The following is a 16,205-nucleotide window of genomic DNA, read 5'->3' on the forward strand; positions in this document are numbered from 1 at the left end:
GGATATCAGGAAATGTAGTAATAACTCCGCTACGAGTAACGAAAATTGAATTGCAAATGTACTACTGATATATTGATGTTAGATAGATTACTTTATGTCGAATAATTAAAATAAAATTGCAAGGTTGTGTTTTCAACTTTCACTATCACAGATGATCCAACTCATATGAACAGTACAACTACATGCATCAAGCAAAGCAATTCACCGACATTCACCAATGTATTAATATATTCTTACTCCAAGCTTACCGTGCTATACGCTCGATTCATCTTACATATGAACCGAAGGGAAATAGCTTTGAATTATCATACCGAATCAAGAACGTTGAAATTCATCAAGAGGCAACGTAGGATGATGCGGTTTTAAGAACAAGAAATCGCTATTAGATGAATCAGGTGGCAGTGTAACGCGGTAGTTATACGATTCCCGAATGGGCAACGTCTGTACAGCACTGGCGTAATTCAGAACTGCTTTCGGCACGGCTCTGCGATTATATTCATCATTAGAATTCACCCAATTGTGACAGCAGATTCTACAACTGTAACCGTAAATATTTTTATCCTGATTACACTTCATAATTACCAGCACAATTATTATCAGAAGAAATATGGAGGAAGTTGACCCTAACACTATTATCAAAATCAAATTTAAGTCGGAAAAAAGCAGCTGATCTTTTGGCTTATTTGTTATTTCCAAAAAGTTTTCAGTAGCGTTGCGCAAGAATGAAAACACAACTGTAGCTGTACTGGAAAGACTCGGTTGTCCATTGTCTTTCACCAAGATTACAAGACTCTGCTTATGACGGTCTTCATTCTGAAACCTTCGGGACGTTCTGATTTCTCCAGAGAGAAGTCCAACAGCGAACAACGTACGATCTGTAGCTTCCAAAAGTTGGTAGTAAAGACGTGCATTCTGCCCGGAATCTGCATCAGTTGCTGTGATCTTGGAAACAATCATTCCTGGATATGGGGAGTGTGGCACAATCCGAGTCACCGCTGAGTTGTTCATTTTGGAAGGTGAAACTATCACTGGAGCATTGTCATTTTGGTCTAAAATCACTACATTCACTGTTGCGGTGCTGGTCATTGCAGGAGATCCAGAGTCAGACGCTTGAACTTTGAATTGGAAATTCTTCAGCTTTTCGTAGTCAAAAGAGCGCAGAGCGTAAATGCAACCACTTTCTGAGTTAACGGATATAGCGTCTGATAGAAAAGCATCACCAATGGGACTCCCCACAAGAGAATATGATATCTTGCCATTCTTGTCAAAATCTGGGTCCAAAGCTGTAACAGTAAATATAGATCCACCCGGTGGGTTGTTTTCCATGACAAACACCTGGTACGAAGATTGTGCAAACTTCGGTACGTTATCGTTAATATCTGAGACTGAAATGGATAAGGTTTTGTTTGCAGAAAGAGAGGGTAGCCCTGCATCCCAGGCTGTAATAGGGATATTATACAGCGGAATGCTTTCGCGGTCCATAGCATTGTTAACTATCAACTTGAACTGGTTGTTCAAAGACTTTTGTAGTTTAAAGGGGACATTGGTGGGAATCCGGCAACGTACTTGTCCATTCTCGCCAGAATCGCGATCTGTAACACTGATTATAGCGACGACAGTCCCGAGGGCATCATCTTCCCGCACATTGCTGGATACTGATGTCACCCGTATTTCCGGAGCGTTATCATTAACATCAGTTAAATGAACGATAATTTTGGCGCTTCCACTTAATGCAGGTAGACCCTTGTCCACAGCCTGTACCTCAATTTCATAAACATTTTCAGCTTCATAATCCAGTAGTCCACTCACATAAATCTGCCCCGATTCTGGGTCCAAAGTAAACAACTCTCGAACACTTTGGGAAACATGAGTACCGAAAGAATAATTTACATCGCCGTTTGCTCCTTCATCTAAATCAACAGCCTTTATTTTGGTCACGATTGTACCTGTGGGTGCGTTCTCTGTGATACTAACCCGATATGTATGGCGTTCGAATACGGGAGCATTATCATTGGCATCCACGATAGATATAATGATTTCTGCTGTTCCAGTTCTCGGAGGAATCCCACCGTCAATGGCCGTCAGTATTAAATGGAATTCTGATTGCTGTTCGCGGTCGAGAGGTTTTTGCAATATCAGTTCTGTAATTTTACTTCCATCATCTACTTCCTTTTCTTTCAGACCAAAGTGTTCATTTGAGTTGATTCTGTATGAAATAACTGCATTCGCTCCCACGTCGGCATCCTGCGCTCTATCGAGAGGAAAGAGTGCCCCTGTTGCGGTGAATTCAGAGATATGTATATTGTACTTGTTTTCCCTAAATCCTGGCGCATTATCATTTATATCTACTATCTCCACGTCAACGCGATGCAGTTCCAAAGGATTTTCTAAAGCTGCATCATAGGAAATAGAGCAAGTCGACATTTGCTTGCAGAATGTATCCCTGTCGATTCGCTCCTTTACAACTAAAATCCCATTGTGCATGTTTACCTTCAATAGCTGAAGCTTTTCATCGGAGAGCAGTCTGAGTTTTCGGTCAGTTATTTCTGTAATGCTTAGGCTTAAATCCTCAGCAATGTTCCCTACGAATGCTCCGAGCTCTTGTTCTTCGGGAATCGAGTACCGAATTTGTCCACAAACAAGATGCAAGGCACACAAAAGGTGCGCGAAAGACAATCCGTGGCTGAGCTCTGTCGGCATGATTTTCCTCGATTGGATTAATGATATTGTCTTGAATTTGCAGCAATCGATTTGCTGAACTCGATCTTAGTAAAACAGCAAAATAGGACACGACATTGTCAGTATTATCTTATAAAAATTAAAACTCGTACCAAGATCTTCTGAACGAGAGACGAGAATTAAGTCCCGACAGCGTTCCCTATGCGTCTGTATCGAGCGCAGCAATGCTGAAAAAGGAAGAGGTAGATCTCTCTCTCTCTGCGTCTGTGTTTCTATTGGTAGACAGCGACACAAAGAGTCCTTACCCATTACTGCACCGAAAGTTTCTTAAAGCTGCACTGCCTTCAGTCAAATCTCTAGATTTAACGGTGCGCATTTGAAATTCTCCAGATTTCTGGCCGGTAATTCCATTCGACGTAACGGCTTTTGTGAACATGTTGATTAATGTAAACTATCATGCCTAAAATGACCATAGGTTATTTTATAGATAAATTAACCCCTAGGCGACTTAGCAAACCATTACAAACAAGCTGGATGAATTCAGCAGGTCAGGCACCATCCGTTGAAATGTTGACTGCTCGTTTCAACGGATGCTGCCCGACCTGCTGAGTTCATCCAGCTTGTTTGTACGTGTTGATTTGACCACAGCATCTGCAATGTTCTTTGTGTTTACCAAAACCATTGTATTGCATGCTAGACTTCTCATAATTCACGTTGAAAACAATTTTGGAATAATAAGCATCACACACAAAATGCTGGAGGAACTCATCCAATCATGTAGCATCTATGGAAATGAATTAACTATTGTCTTTCTGGACGAGACCCTTCTTCAGCACGGAGACGTAAAGGTGAAGACACCAGAATATAAAGGCGGCGGAGTGGAATGTGACTAGCTGTAAAGTGAATTCTCTGAGGATGTAATAAGACACTCTGATAAGGGCAGAACAGTGGATGTATATATGGATTTCAGTAAGCCATTTGATAAGTTTCCCATGTAAGGCCCCTTCAAAAAGTAAGGAGGCATAGGATCCAAGGAGACTTTGCTTTGTGGATCCAGAATTGACTTATCCACAGAAGGCAAATAGTGTTTGTAGATGGTTGGTATTCTGTATGGAGTTCGGTGACTAACAGATTTCTACAGGGACCCCTCCTTTTTGTGACTTTTATAAATGACCTGGATGAAAAAGTAGAAGGGTGAGTTAGTAAGTTTGTGATGACACAAAGGTTGGAGTGTGGTGGGTAGTCTAGATCGTTCTCAGAAGTTACAGCGGGGCATCGATAGGATGCAGAACTGGGCTGAGACCTGTCAGTTGGACTTGAACCCGGATAAGTGAGATATGGTTCATTTTGGTAGTTCGAATTTGAAGTCCGAATATAATATAAATGGTAAGACTCTTGGAAGTGCGGAGGATCTGAGAGACCTTGGGGTTGGTGTCGATAGGACACTCAAAGATGCTGCGCAATTTGAGTGTATAGTTATGAAAGCGTACGGTGTGCTGGCATTCATCAGCTGTGGGATTGAATTCAAGAGCTGTGAGATAACGTTACAGCTACTGTGGTCAGACTCCACTTGGAGTACCGTGTTCATTTCTGGTTAACGCACTACTGGAAAGATGTTGATACTATAGAGAGAGTGCAGAGAAATTTACAAGAATGTTGCCTGGATTGGACGGAGTTCCTTCTGAGAACTGGTTGAGTGTATTTGGCTTTTTCTCCGTGAAGATAAGAGGTGACCCATAGAGGTGAATATGATGATGAGCGCCATTGATCCTGTGGATAGCCAGACACAGTTCCCAGGGCTGAAATGGCTAACACGAGGGAGCATCGTTTTAAGGTGTTTGGAAATAGCTATGACCTGATGTCAGAGCTGATCTTTTCACAACGAGAGTGGTGGGTGTGTAGAATGCACCACCAGTGGCAGTGGAGCAGCGGATACAATAAGGTATTATAAGAGCCTCATACGTAGGTACATGGAGCTTAGAAAAACAGAGGTTATTCACGAGGGAAATTCTAGGCATTTTCCAGAGTAGGTTACATGGTTGGCAGAAAATTGTGGGCCGAAGGGCCTGTAATGTGTTGTAAATTTCTATGTTCTATAATAGGTGAAGCAAAGGTGGGTGGGAGCTGTCAAGGGCTGGAGAAGAAGGAATCTGATAGGAGAGTAGAGCGGACCATGTGATAAAAGGATGTAGGAGCCGACCCAGGGGAAAGAGATAGTTTGGTGAGAAGAGCTGAAAGGTCACAATGGGGAAATAGGAGAAGAGAGTGTGATCTTGTTTATATTTCACCGGAAGGAAAAATCGATTTTAATGCCATGAGATTGGAGGCGAGTTGTCATTTACAACCAACATCTAGTACTTTACAATTGACAATGCATTAAATTCCCAAAAGATTTATTGGACGTGTCTCACGAAATGTTGAATAAATCGAGAATAAGCTGCTATTCCTTATACCTTCCTCACGACCATAAGGTGCTTCTCTCTATTCTGACGGTGGCCTCATCTTGGCACAGAGCTTCAATGGACCTAAATGTCTGAACGGGAATAGGAATCTGAACTAAACTGTTTGGCCGCTGGGTAATTGGCTTGTGGCGGATGGAGCAAAGGTCAATGAGGAAGATGACCCCTATTTGAAATCATACTGTGTTAAAGATGCATTGGTCTACCAATTACACTTACGTTATGACAAAAAACTTAATATCCAGAACAGACTAAGAATCTTTATTTATCATCACCTTTTTCTAAACCTGAACACTGATCTGCAACTGAGTTCCTTCGGGTTTCTAACCGTTGGGTTAGTCGCGATTATGGAAATTTATTCTGCATGATGTCACTAATGGCATCTTTTTACCGCGTGGTGTGCAGTCTGAAATGTTAAGTGCTTTGCTTTAGACAGACACGACCTGACACGTGAGTGCTACGGTAATTGCATTTTTTAAATTTTCTTTCATGTAACGTAATATGCGGGACTCACCAAAAGCCGATACTTGGACACATCATTAACAAATACAGATGCACCCAAAAATGTACAATTCTGTCTAATCCTAAGAAGCTTGCTGTTTAAAATGCAGATTACTATTGCTTTTATGGGAAAACTCTAGTTATTAAATGAAATGTCATGCCGATGCAATAGCCATCCCGTTCACGGGAATAGTTACACGAATCTATGTCTCGCTAATGAGAAAACAGAATTGAATGCACAAATGCATTTAAGTTAACTCGAATTTTTAAGTTGACAGGAAATTTGTTTTCTTCTTTTCACCACAACTGCAATCCATTGCAGTTACTGTAGCGGCGAAAATTGGGAAATGAACAACTAATTGCATTTCATAACACAAGACATTCTGCAGATGGTTGTAGGGGAGGGGTTATATTCGGCATCGTGGTCAGTGACCAGTGGTGCGCCTCAAGGATCTGTTCTGGGAACCTTATTCTTAGTGAGTTTTATAAATGACCTGGATGAGGAAGTGCAGAGATGGGTTAGTACATTTGCTGATGACACAAAGGTTGGGGTTGTTGTGGACAGCGTGGATTGCTGTCAGACGTTACAGCGGTACATCGATAATATGCAAAACTGGGCTGAAAAGTGGCGGATAGAGTTCAACCCAGATAAGTGTGAGGTGGTTCATTTGGATAGGTCAAATATGATAGCGAATATAGTATTAATGGTAATACTCGACAGTGTGGAGGATCGGAGGGATCTCGGGGCTCGAGTCAATTGGACTCCAAAGCTGCTAAGCAGATTGACTCTGTGCTTAAGAAGGCATACGGTGCATTGGCCTTCATCAATGGTGGGATTGAGTTCAAGAGCCGAGAGGTAATATTACAGCTATATAGGATCCTGGTCAGACCGCACTTGGAGTACTGTGCTCAGTTCTGTTCGCTTCACTACAGGAAGGATGTGGAAACCATAAGAGGAGTGCAGAGGAGATTTAGAAGGATGTTGAGTCAACTCAGCCTTTTTTCCTTGGAGCGGGGGAGGGTGACAAGTGACCTGATTGAGGTACATAAGATGATGAGAGGCATTGATCGTGTAGATAATCAGAGGCTTTTTCCAAATGCAGAAATAGCTAGCACGAGAGGGCGCATTTTAAAGGTGATTGGGAGTAGTTACAGAAGAGATGTCAGGTGTAAGTTTTTTTTTTACGCACAGAATGATCAGTGCATGGAATGGCTTGCCACCGTGGTGGAGGCGGATTACCATAGGGTCTTTTAAGAGACTCCTGGACAGGTACATGGAGCTCAGAAAAATAGAGGGCTATGGGTACACGTAGGTAATTTCAAAGATAAGGACATGTTTGGCACAGCTTTTTGGGCCGAAGGTCCTGTATTGTGCTGTAGTTTTTCTATATTTCTCTATGTTTCTATGAAGGTAATCCAGAGCAACGCACACAAATTGCTGGAAGAACTCAGCTGGTCAAGTACATCAATTTTATTCTATTCCATAAATGTTGTCCGACCTGACGAGTTGTTCTGGCACTTTGTGTCTGCAAATATTTGCATATTTATAGTTAACCGTTGCATTATTCGCTTCAGAGTTATTATAGTCAACATGCATTGTTTCAGAAATTATATTGAAACCTCCAACTAAAGCAGGAACTGCACTGCCCAATGTCCATCCCTCTAATTGACAAGCACTTCTTCGAATCAGCAAGATCTTTGAACTCCTCACGACTTTTTGTTTATTCAGTATATATTAGATACATAATCTTAGACACTTGTGTTTACTCTTACCACTTCCCTGGTACGTTCTTTGAAAGTGTTCATACTAAAGCGAAAACTTGAGTTTATTTCATAGTGCCAATATGTATTGGGATATTCCTCTGAATTCTGCGTTCGACAAGGGGAAATCTGCTACGAAAGGAAAGGAGCAGAAATTTCACGAGCATTGGCGAGTTGTCATTTACATCCAACATCTTGTACCATCTAGTTTTCAGCTATCTACCATACACTTGTAAGTGCCTCAAAAAGATGGAATAAAGCGAGAATAAATTGGCTCTTCCTTATATCAGACAGTGTTTACGAGTGACAATTTCTCTAACAAATTCGCCTTCCTTTTGTAACTTGGCTCTTTAGCCAACTCCGCAAACAGCCACATGACTCAGCAGTGAGAAGGCCTCCTTTCATAAACAATATACGCCTGGGGTCTGTATGACTTTGGGGATTCAATCAAACAGGAATATCGTGATGTTCTGATTAAAGAAACCTTGATTTGCGCGAATGCACTGTAAGTATTGCCATACATGATTATCAGTCGGCAAGAAATAACAGATGGCACACATAAAATTATGAAGAGGGCATATTTACCGATTTCAGCATTATCAAACGGTTACTAAAACAAATGGTGGAATTGAAAAAACATAAAAGGGACCATTACAGTTAAACTAATCTAAGTGAACTTATGACCGTTGGAGCTCGTCTCTTCCAAAGCCGGGAGCAACCATCACTCACAACGCCAAACGTCTGCATGAAAGCACCTGTGACAATTCGAATTTCCCTCGAAGTCGATCTCAAACAAACTGGTTCTCTTTCAGGAGTATTTCCCCTCTTCCTTGGAGCCATTCATCTGTATTTCTTGCTTTCTGACTCATTGTATCCACCCATCTGTCCCGCCCCGCAGCTCCCGTTAAAAAGATCCCAAAGTTTCGTCACAGATATCCTCACTCTCTCTAAAAAATTTTCTAGATCCCACCATCTTCATTGGCTAACAGAACATTCCTAAGTTGAACTGCAGGGCTTTATTCTTCAGCCGAATCCAAAGCATTCTACCAGCACGACACTTCTCTTCTTCTTCGGCTGCCGATTTCGATGCTGACTGAGGTTGTATGGAGACCGATGCTGCAGGTCACCCCTCTCCATGCCACCGATGTTGTCCAAGGGAAGGGCACTAAGCCGATACAGCTTGGCATCGGTGTCGTCGCAAAGCAATGTATGGTTAAGTGCCCTGCGGAAGGACACAACACGCTGCCTCAGGTGAGGCTGGAACTAGCGAGATTCAGATCAATAGATCAAAGTATAAAGGAAACGATAAAATTGTGGATAAAGATTAAGTAAAAGCAAAGGTTAAAAAGAAGAGTAACGGTGGAATGCAAAAAAGCCAAGCACATCGGAGGCAAAGATTTCTAGATTTTAAGGGCATAATGAAAGTAAGGGTACTTTATCTGAATGGCTGGAGTATTCGTACTCAGGACAGTGAACTTATCGCTTCTCGGCCTTTCGGCTAAGATCAAGTGTAGGACAGTGAACTTGTGGCACAAATCAATATAAAGGGGTATGATTTGGTGGATATCACATAAATGTGGTGGCATGGTGGAGAGGATTGGGAATTGAATATCCAGGGATATCAGGTAATACGGAGCGATAGGCAAGAAAGTAAGGGAAGTGGGGTAACGCTCATATTTAAGGAATAAATCAGGGCGATAGTGAGAGACGTTATGAGATCTAAGGAGCAGAATGTTTAATCCATCTGTTTAGTGAGTAGGAATAATAAAGGGAAACACCACTAGTGGGAATTGTCTATAGGCTACCAAATAATCACATTACAGTTAGCACAAGCAATTAACCGAGGAAATATCTAAAGGCATGTAAGAATGGGACAACAGTTAATGTGATGGACTTAAAGTTGCAGACAGATTGGGTGAATCAATCCTGACGAAGGGTCTCGGCCCGAAACGTCGATTGTACTTCTTCCTATAGATGCTGCCTGGCCTGCTGCGTTCCACCAGCATTTTGTGTGCGATGCTTGAATTACCGGTATCTGCAGATTTCCTCGTGTTTGGGTGAATCAAGTTGGTCGAAGCTGTCCTGAACAGCGTGTTGTTGAACCTTCAAGGGAACATGCTGTCTTGGGTCTGGTCCTGTGCTATAAGACAGGTAAAAATAGCTACCTTGTAGTTAGTGATCCAGTTGGAAAAGTGATCAGAGTATGACTGAAGTTTTCATACAACTGGAGAGTGCAATAGTTCGATCTACAATCAGTGTGTTATGCCAAAACAGTGGAGACTACAATTTAATTAGTGAGGAATTTGGATAGGATAGACTGGGAACACAGGCTATATGGTGGAACAGCTAGGGAACAGTGGAATACATTCAAAGAGATTTTTCCCCATGCTCGATAGAAGTATATTCTAGTTTAAAGCAAGGGCAGTAAGGATTTGAAGAGCCAGCCATGGATAACTATTGAACGAAATGAAGGCATAAAAATAAAAAAAACTCACGCGTGCAAAGCCGTCGAGAGTTGTGGGAAACTAGGAAATTAGGGAAACTTTAAAAGCAACAAGGACCACTAAGCGAGCAATACAGAAAGGGAAGATACATTTTGAAAATAAACTAGCTCAAAATATATATAAAAAAAGGATAGTAATTTTTTTTATCATTATATAAAGTGGAAAAGCTTGGAGAAAGTGAATATATGACCCCTGAATGGCGAGGAGATTGCTATTGGTAATGAAGAAATGGCTGAGGCTTTGAAGGACTATTTTGAGTCAGTCTTTACGGTGAGAGACGCCACTAACATGCTGAAATGAGATAATATGGATGTGATGGGAGGTGCAGACCTCGATACAATAGGCATCACTAAAGAAGTAGTGCTGAGCAAACTTGTGGGCCTAAAAATAGACAATTCCCCTGGTCCTGATGGAATACAGCACATGGTATTTAAATGCCAGAGGTTACAGCTGAGGCTTTGGTGATAATTTACCGGACTTCTCTGGAGTCTGGAATTTGGGCATGTGCGGGCGGATTGGAAGAAGACGAACGTAACACCACTGTTCAAATACGGATGTAAGTAAAAAGCATGTAACTTTAGGCCAGTTAATTTAACATCTGTAGTTGGAAAAGTGCTTGAAACTATCAGTGAAGAAGAAATAGCGAGGCATCTCGAGATAAGTGGATCCATCTGGCAGACGCAGCATGGATTCAGTAAAGGCAGGTCATTTTTGACAGACTTACGGCAGTTTGAGGATATAACAAACACAGTCGATAGAAGGGAACGGCTAGAAGTTATTTATCGAATTTCCTGAAAGCGTTCGATAAGGTGTCACACAAAATACTTATCCATAACATAAAGATGTATAGTCATGGGGTGATGTACTAACATGAATAGACAATCGGTTTATCAATAAAAAGCAGAGAGTTGGGATACATATATGTTTCTCTGGTTGGAAATCAGTGATGAGCAGTATGCCGCAGGGGTTGATTATGGACCCGCAACTATTTAAGATATACAACAATGATCTGGAAGAGGAAACTGGAAGTGTGGTGCATTTAAGTTTGTTGATGGCACTAAATAACGTGGAAAAGCAAAGTCTGCAGAGGATACGAGGAGTGTGCAATGAGATATACTTAGTTTAAGTGAGTGGGCAACTGTGTAGCACATGGAATACAATGTTCATAAGTGCGAAGTATCCACTTTGGAAGGAATAAAATATGAAGATCACTTTATCATTAAATGCTGTGCAGATGGACCTCGGAATGCTTGTGCGTGAATCTCAAAAGTTTGTTTTGCAGGTGCAACAGTCTGTGAAGGAATCGAATGGAATATTGGTTTTCATTTTTAGGCTTCAGAACAATGTATCTACAAGGGTCATACTGCTTTCCTTGTGCAGAAATGAAATAAAGGGTGATTGAGTTGCACATATGCCTTTATTCTGGGTCCAGTTATTATATTATCAGCGACGACATGGCTGCAGTTAATATTAGTGATTCGTATACCAGGAATTACAGGCTCTTTGAAGACCAATAGATTTAAATTCCTTACTATTTAAACGACTCTTCTTTTCCCTATTCCCAATATGCTGGGATCCCCATGTGTGTTATTTTTCCACTTAATTTTTCATACGTCACATTGAAACTTCCTTATGCCATTGTTGCTCCTCCGCTTTGTATGAATTGCAGTAGATTTAACATGAGAGTATAAGAACGTAAGAAATAGGAACAGGATTAGGCTATCTGCCCTTTCAAGCCTATTACACTATTTAATATGATCATGGCTGATCTGGCAATAGACTCATTTCCTCCTTCCTGCCTTGTCCCCATAACTTTTATTTTCATACTATGCAAAACTCTATTCAATCGTGTGGTATATACCTTTACTGAGTTAGCTTCCACTGCTTCATTGGGCAGAGAATTCTATAGATTCATCACACTCTATAGTGACAAAGTAGTTCATCCACATCGCTGTCCTAAATGTACACCCCCGAATGTTGAGGCTTTGTCCCCTAGTTCTCCTCACACCTACGAGTGGAAACAAACTTCCTGCCTCTATCGTAACCATTCCTTTTATAACTCTGTATCGTTCTATAACATCTCCTCTCATTCTTCAGAATTCCAGCAAGTGCAGTCCCAGGCAACACAATCTCTCCTCAGAGTCTAACCCCTTCATCTCTAGAACCAACCTGGTGAACCTCCTCTGTATCGCTTCCAAAGCCAAGATATCCTTCCTCAGCGAAAGAGACCGGAACTGCACGCAGTCCTTCAGGTACGGCCTCAGCTTGTACGGTTGCAGCATAATCTCCCTGCTCTAAACATTCAAACCCTCTAGCAATGAAGGCCGGCATTCCATTTGCCTTCTTGATAGCCTGCTGCACATGCAAACCAAACTTTTTTTGATTCATGCACAATACTTCCAAATCCCTCTACACAGCAGCATGCTGTAGTTCTTTTTACCATTAAATAATAATCTACTCTTCTATTTTTTTCTTCCAATGTTTGTGACCTCGCATTTATCGACATCATACTTCATCTGCCGGATCCTTGCCCACTCAATTAACCTATCTATATATTTCTGACGACTCCCCGTACCTTCTGCACTATTTTATTTTCCACTTAATTTAGTATCATCAGCAAACTTAGATACACTACATTCGGTTGCCTCTTCCATATTGTTGATGTATATAGTCAAACTTACGGGCACAGCACCGACTCCTGCGGCACACCCAACAACAAAGATTCCCAAGTAGAGTAATACTTATGTATCCCAACTCTGCTTTCTATTACTTAGCCAATCATCTGTCTGTGCTAATACATCACCCCCAACTAGTGCCAGAAAGATGAAAGAGCTGATAGCGGACTTCAGGAAGGGTAAGACGAAGGAAAACATACCAATGCTCATAGAGGGATCAGAAGTGGAGAGTGTGAGCAGCTTGAAATTTCTGGTAGTTAAGATCTCTAAGGGCATAACCTGGTCGCAACATATCGATGTAGTTATAAAAAAGGCAAGATAGTGGACATACTTTATTAGGATTTTGAAGAGATTTGGCATGTCAACAAATACGCTCAAAAACATCTATAGTTGTATCGTGCAGAGCATTTTGACAGGCTGCAGCACCGTCTGGTATGCAGGGGCTACTGCACAGAAACGAAAGAAGATACAGAAAGTTGTAAATCTAGTCAGCTCCATCTTGGGCACTAGCTTATAAAGTACCCAGAACATCTTTAGGGAGTGGTGTCTCAGAAAGGCAGCATCCATTATTAAGGACCTCCAGCACCCACTACATGCCCTTTCTCACTGCAACCATCAGGTAGGATGTATAGAAGCCTGAAGGCACACACTCAGCGATTCAAAAACAGATTCTTCCCCTCTGCTATCCGATCCCTAAATGGACATTGAATCTTTGGACACTACCTCACTTTTGTAATATGCAGTAATTCTGTTTTTACACTTTTTTTGAATCTATTCAGTACACGCAATTGACTTACTTGTTTATTTATTATAATTTTTTATTTTTTTCTCTCTGTTCTCTTTTGGAAGAGGACAGCGAGGCTGAGAAGAAGTGCGGCGGCGGCCATTTTCAAATTGCTTCTCAGATCGGAGTTCTGAGAGGCGGGACTGCGCAGGCGCGTGAAGGAGGCCTGGGAAGGAGGGAAGATATAAAAAGGAGAGAAGGAGTGAGGCAGTTCTCTTTTGGAAGAGGACAGCGAGGCTGAGAAGAAGTGCGGCGGCGGCCATTTTCAAATTGCTTCTCAGATCGGAGTTCTGAGAGGCGGGACTGCGCAGGCGCGTGAAGGAGGCCTGGGAAGGAGGGAAGATATAAAAAGGAGAGAAGGAGTGAGGCAGTTCTCTTTTGGAAGAGGACAGCGAGGCTGAGAAGAAGTGCGGCGGCGGCCATTTTCAAATTGCTTCTCAGATCGGAGTTCTGAGAGGCGGGACTGCGCAGGCGCGTGAAGGAGGCCTGGGAAGGAGGGAAGATATAAAAAGGAGAGAAGGAGTGAGGCAGTTCTCTTTTGGAAGAGGACAGCGAGGCTGAGAAGAAGTGCGGCGGCGGCCATTTTCAAATTGCTTCTCAGATCGGAGTTCTGAGAGGCGGGACTGCGCAGGCGCGTGAAGGAGGCCTGGGAAGGAGGGAAGATATAAAAAGAACGCAGCCTTAAGCAGCGGGCAGCTTCGTTTGCGGGCAGCGGAGTGAGCCGGGAGCAGAGTGTAGGGCTTGGGCTCAGAGGGCTTAGGCGGAAGAGGGCACAGTAGGCTTATCTTTTAGTTCTTGTTATTTTCAGTTATTCGGGAGGTATGAGTGTGAGGGCAGCTTGTTGTTCTCGGTGTCGGATGTGGGAGATCCTGGAGTCTCCGAGCCTCCCGGACGTCTACATCTGCGCCAGGTGCGCCGAACTGCAGCTCCTGAGGGACCGAATTAGGGAACTGGAGCTGCAGCTCGATGACCTTCGCCTGGTCAGGGAGAGTGAGGAGGTGATAGAGAGGAGTTACAGGCAGGTGGTCACTCCGGGGCCACGGGAGGCAGATAGGTGGGTCACGATCAGGAAGGGGAAGGGGCAGGTACTAGAGAGTACCCCAGTGGCTGTACCCCTTGACAATAAGTACTCATGTTTGAGTACTGTTGGGGGGGACAGCCTACCTGGAGGAAGTGACAGTGGCCGGGCCTCCGGCACAGAGGACGGCCCTGTAGCTCAGAAGGGTAGGGATAGAAGAAAGAGGACCATAGTAATAGGGGACTCGATAGTCAGGGGTTCAGACAGGCGGTTCTGTGGAGGTGATCGGGAGTCCCGGATGGTAGTTTGCCTCCCTGGTGCCAGGGTCCGGGACGTTTCTGATCGCGTCCAAGATATCCTGAAGTGGGAGGGTGAGGAGCCAGAGGTCGTGGTACATGTAGGTACCAATGACATAGGTAGGAAAGGGGAAGAGGTCCTGAAACGAGAGTATAGGGAGTTAGGAAGGCAGTTAAGAAGAAGGACCGCAAAGGTAGTAATCTCGGGATTACTGCCTGTACCACGCGACAGTGAGAGTAGGAATGGAATTAGGTGGAGGATGAATGCGTGGTTGAGGGATTGGAGCAGGGGGCAGGGATTCAAGTTTCTGGATCATTGGGACCTCTTCTGGGGCAGGCGTGACCTGTTCAAGAAGGACGGGTTACACTTGAATCCTGGGGGGACCAATATCCTAGCGGGGAGGTTTGCTAGGGCTACGGGGCAGACTTTAAACTAGTAAGATGGGGGGGCGGAAATCAATTTGAGGAAACTATGGGAGAGGAGGTTAGTTCACCAGTAGAGCAAGTAAGTAGACCGTGTGTGAGGGAGGACAGGCAGGTGATGGAGGAGGGATGCTCTCAGCCCGAAGTTGTAGGGGAGAAGAAAGAAAAGGATAATAAATTTGAATGCATTGCTAGGGATGAAAAGAGAGGAGGAGGTGGAGAGTATCTTAAATGTATCTATTTTAATGCTAGGAGCATTGTAAGAAAGGTGGATGAGCTTAAAGTGTGGATTGATACATGGAATTATGATGTTGTAGCTATTAGTGAAACATGGTTGCAGGAAGGGTGTGATTGGCAACTAAATATTCCTGGATTTAGTTGCTTCAGGTGTGATAGAGTAGGAGGGGCCAGAGGAGGAGGTGTTGCATTGCTTGTCCGAGAAAATCTTATGGCGGTGCTTTGGAAGGATAGATTACAGAGCTCCTCTAGGGAGGCTATTTGGGTGGAATTGAGGAATGGGAAAGGTGTAGTAACACTGATAGGAGTGTATTATAGGCCACCTAATGGGGAGCGTGAGTTGGAAGAGCAAATGTGTAAGGAGATAGCAGATATTTGTAGTAAACACAAGGTGGTGATTGTGGGAGATTTTAATTTTCCACACATAGATTGGGAAGCTCATTCTGTAAAAGGGCTGGATGGTTTAGAGTTTGTGAAATGTGTGCAGGATAGCTTTTTGCAACAATACATAGAAGTACCGACTAGAGATGGGGCAGTGTTGGATCTCCTGTTAGGGAATGCGATAGGTCAGCTGACAGATGTATGTGTTGGGGAGCACTTCGGGTCCAGTGATCACAATAGCATTAGCTTCAATATAATTATGGAGAAGGACAGGACTGGACCTAGAGTTGAGATTTTTGATTGGAGAAAGGCTAACTTTGAGGAGATGCGCAGGGATTTAGAGAGAGTGGAATGGGTCAAGTTGTTTTATGGGAAGGATGTAATAGAGAAATGGAGGTCATTTAAGGGTGAAATTATGAGGGTACAGAATCTTTATGTTCCTGTTCGGTTGAAAGGAAAGATTAAAGGTTTGAAAGCGCCATGGTTT

General features: G+C 43.0%; 1 protein-coding gene across 1 annotated transcript in view; it reads right to left on the reverse strand.

Annotated features, from left to right (window-relative positions):
- LOC140739554 (uncharacterized) overlaps window positions 1-16,205 on the reverse strand; it is a 43,794-nt gene continuing 27,589 nt past the window's right edge. Inside the window, exon 7 of the mRNA XM_073067949.1 lies at window positions 1-2,765. Coding sequence (XP_072924050.1) covers window positions 316-2,765 — 2,450 coding nt within the window. The 3' untranslated portion in view covers window positions 1-315. The remainder of the gene's footprint in view (window positions 2,766-16,205) is intronic.

The sequence above is a fragment of the Hemitrygon akajei genome, chromosome 15 (genome assembly GCF_048418815.1).
Source record: "Hemitrygon akajei chromosome 15, sHemAka1.3, whole genome shotgun sequence".
NCBI classification, from domain to species: domain Eukaryota; kingdom Metazoa; phylum Chordata; class Chondrichthyes; order Myliobatiformes; family Dasyatidae; genus Hemitrygon; species Hemitrygon akajei.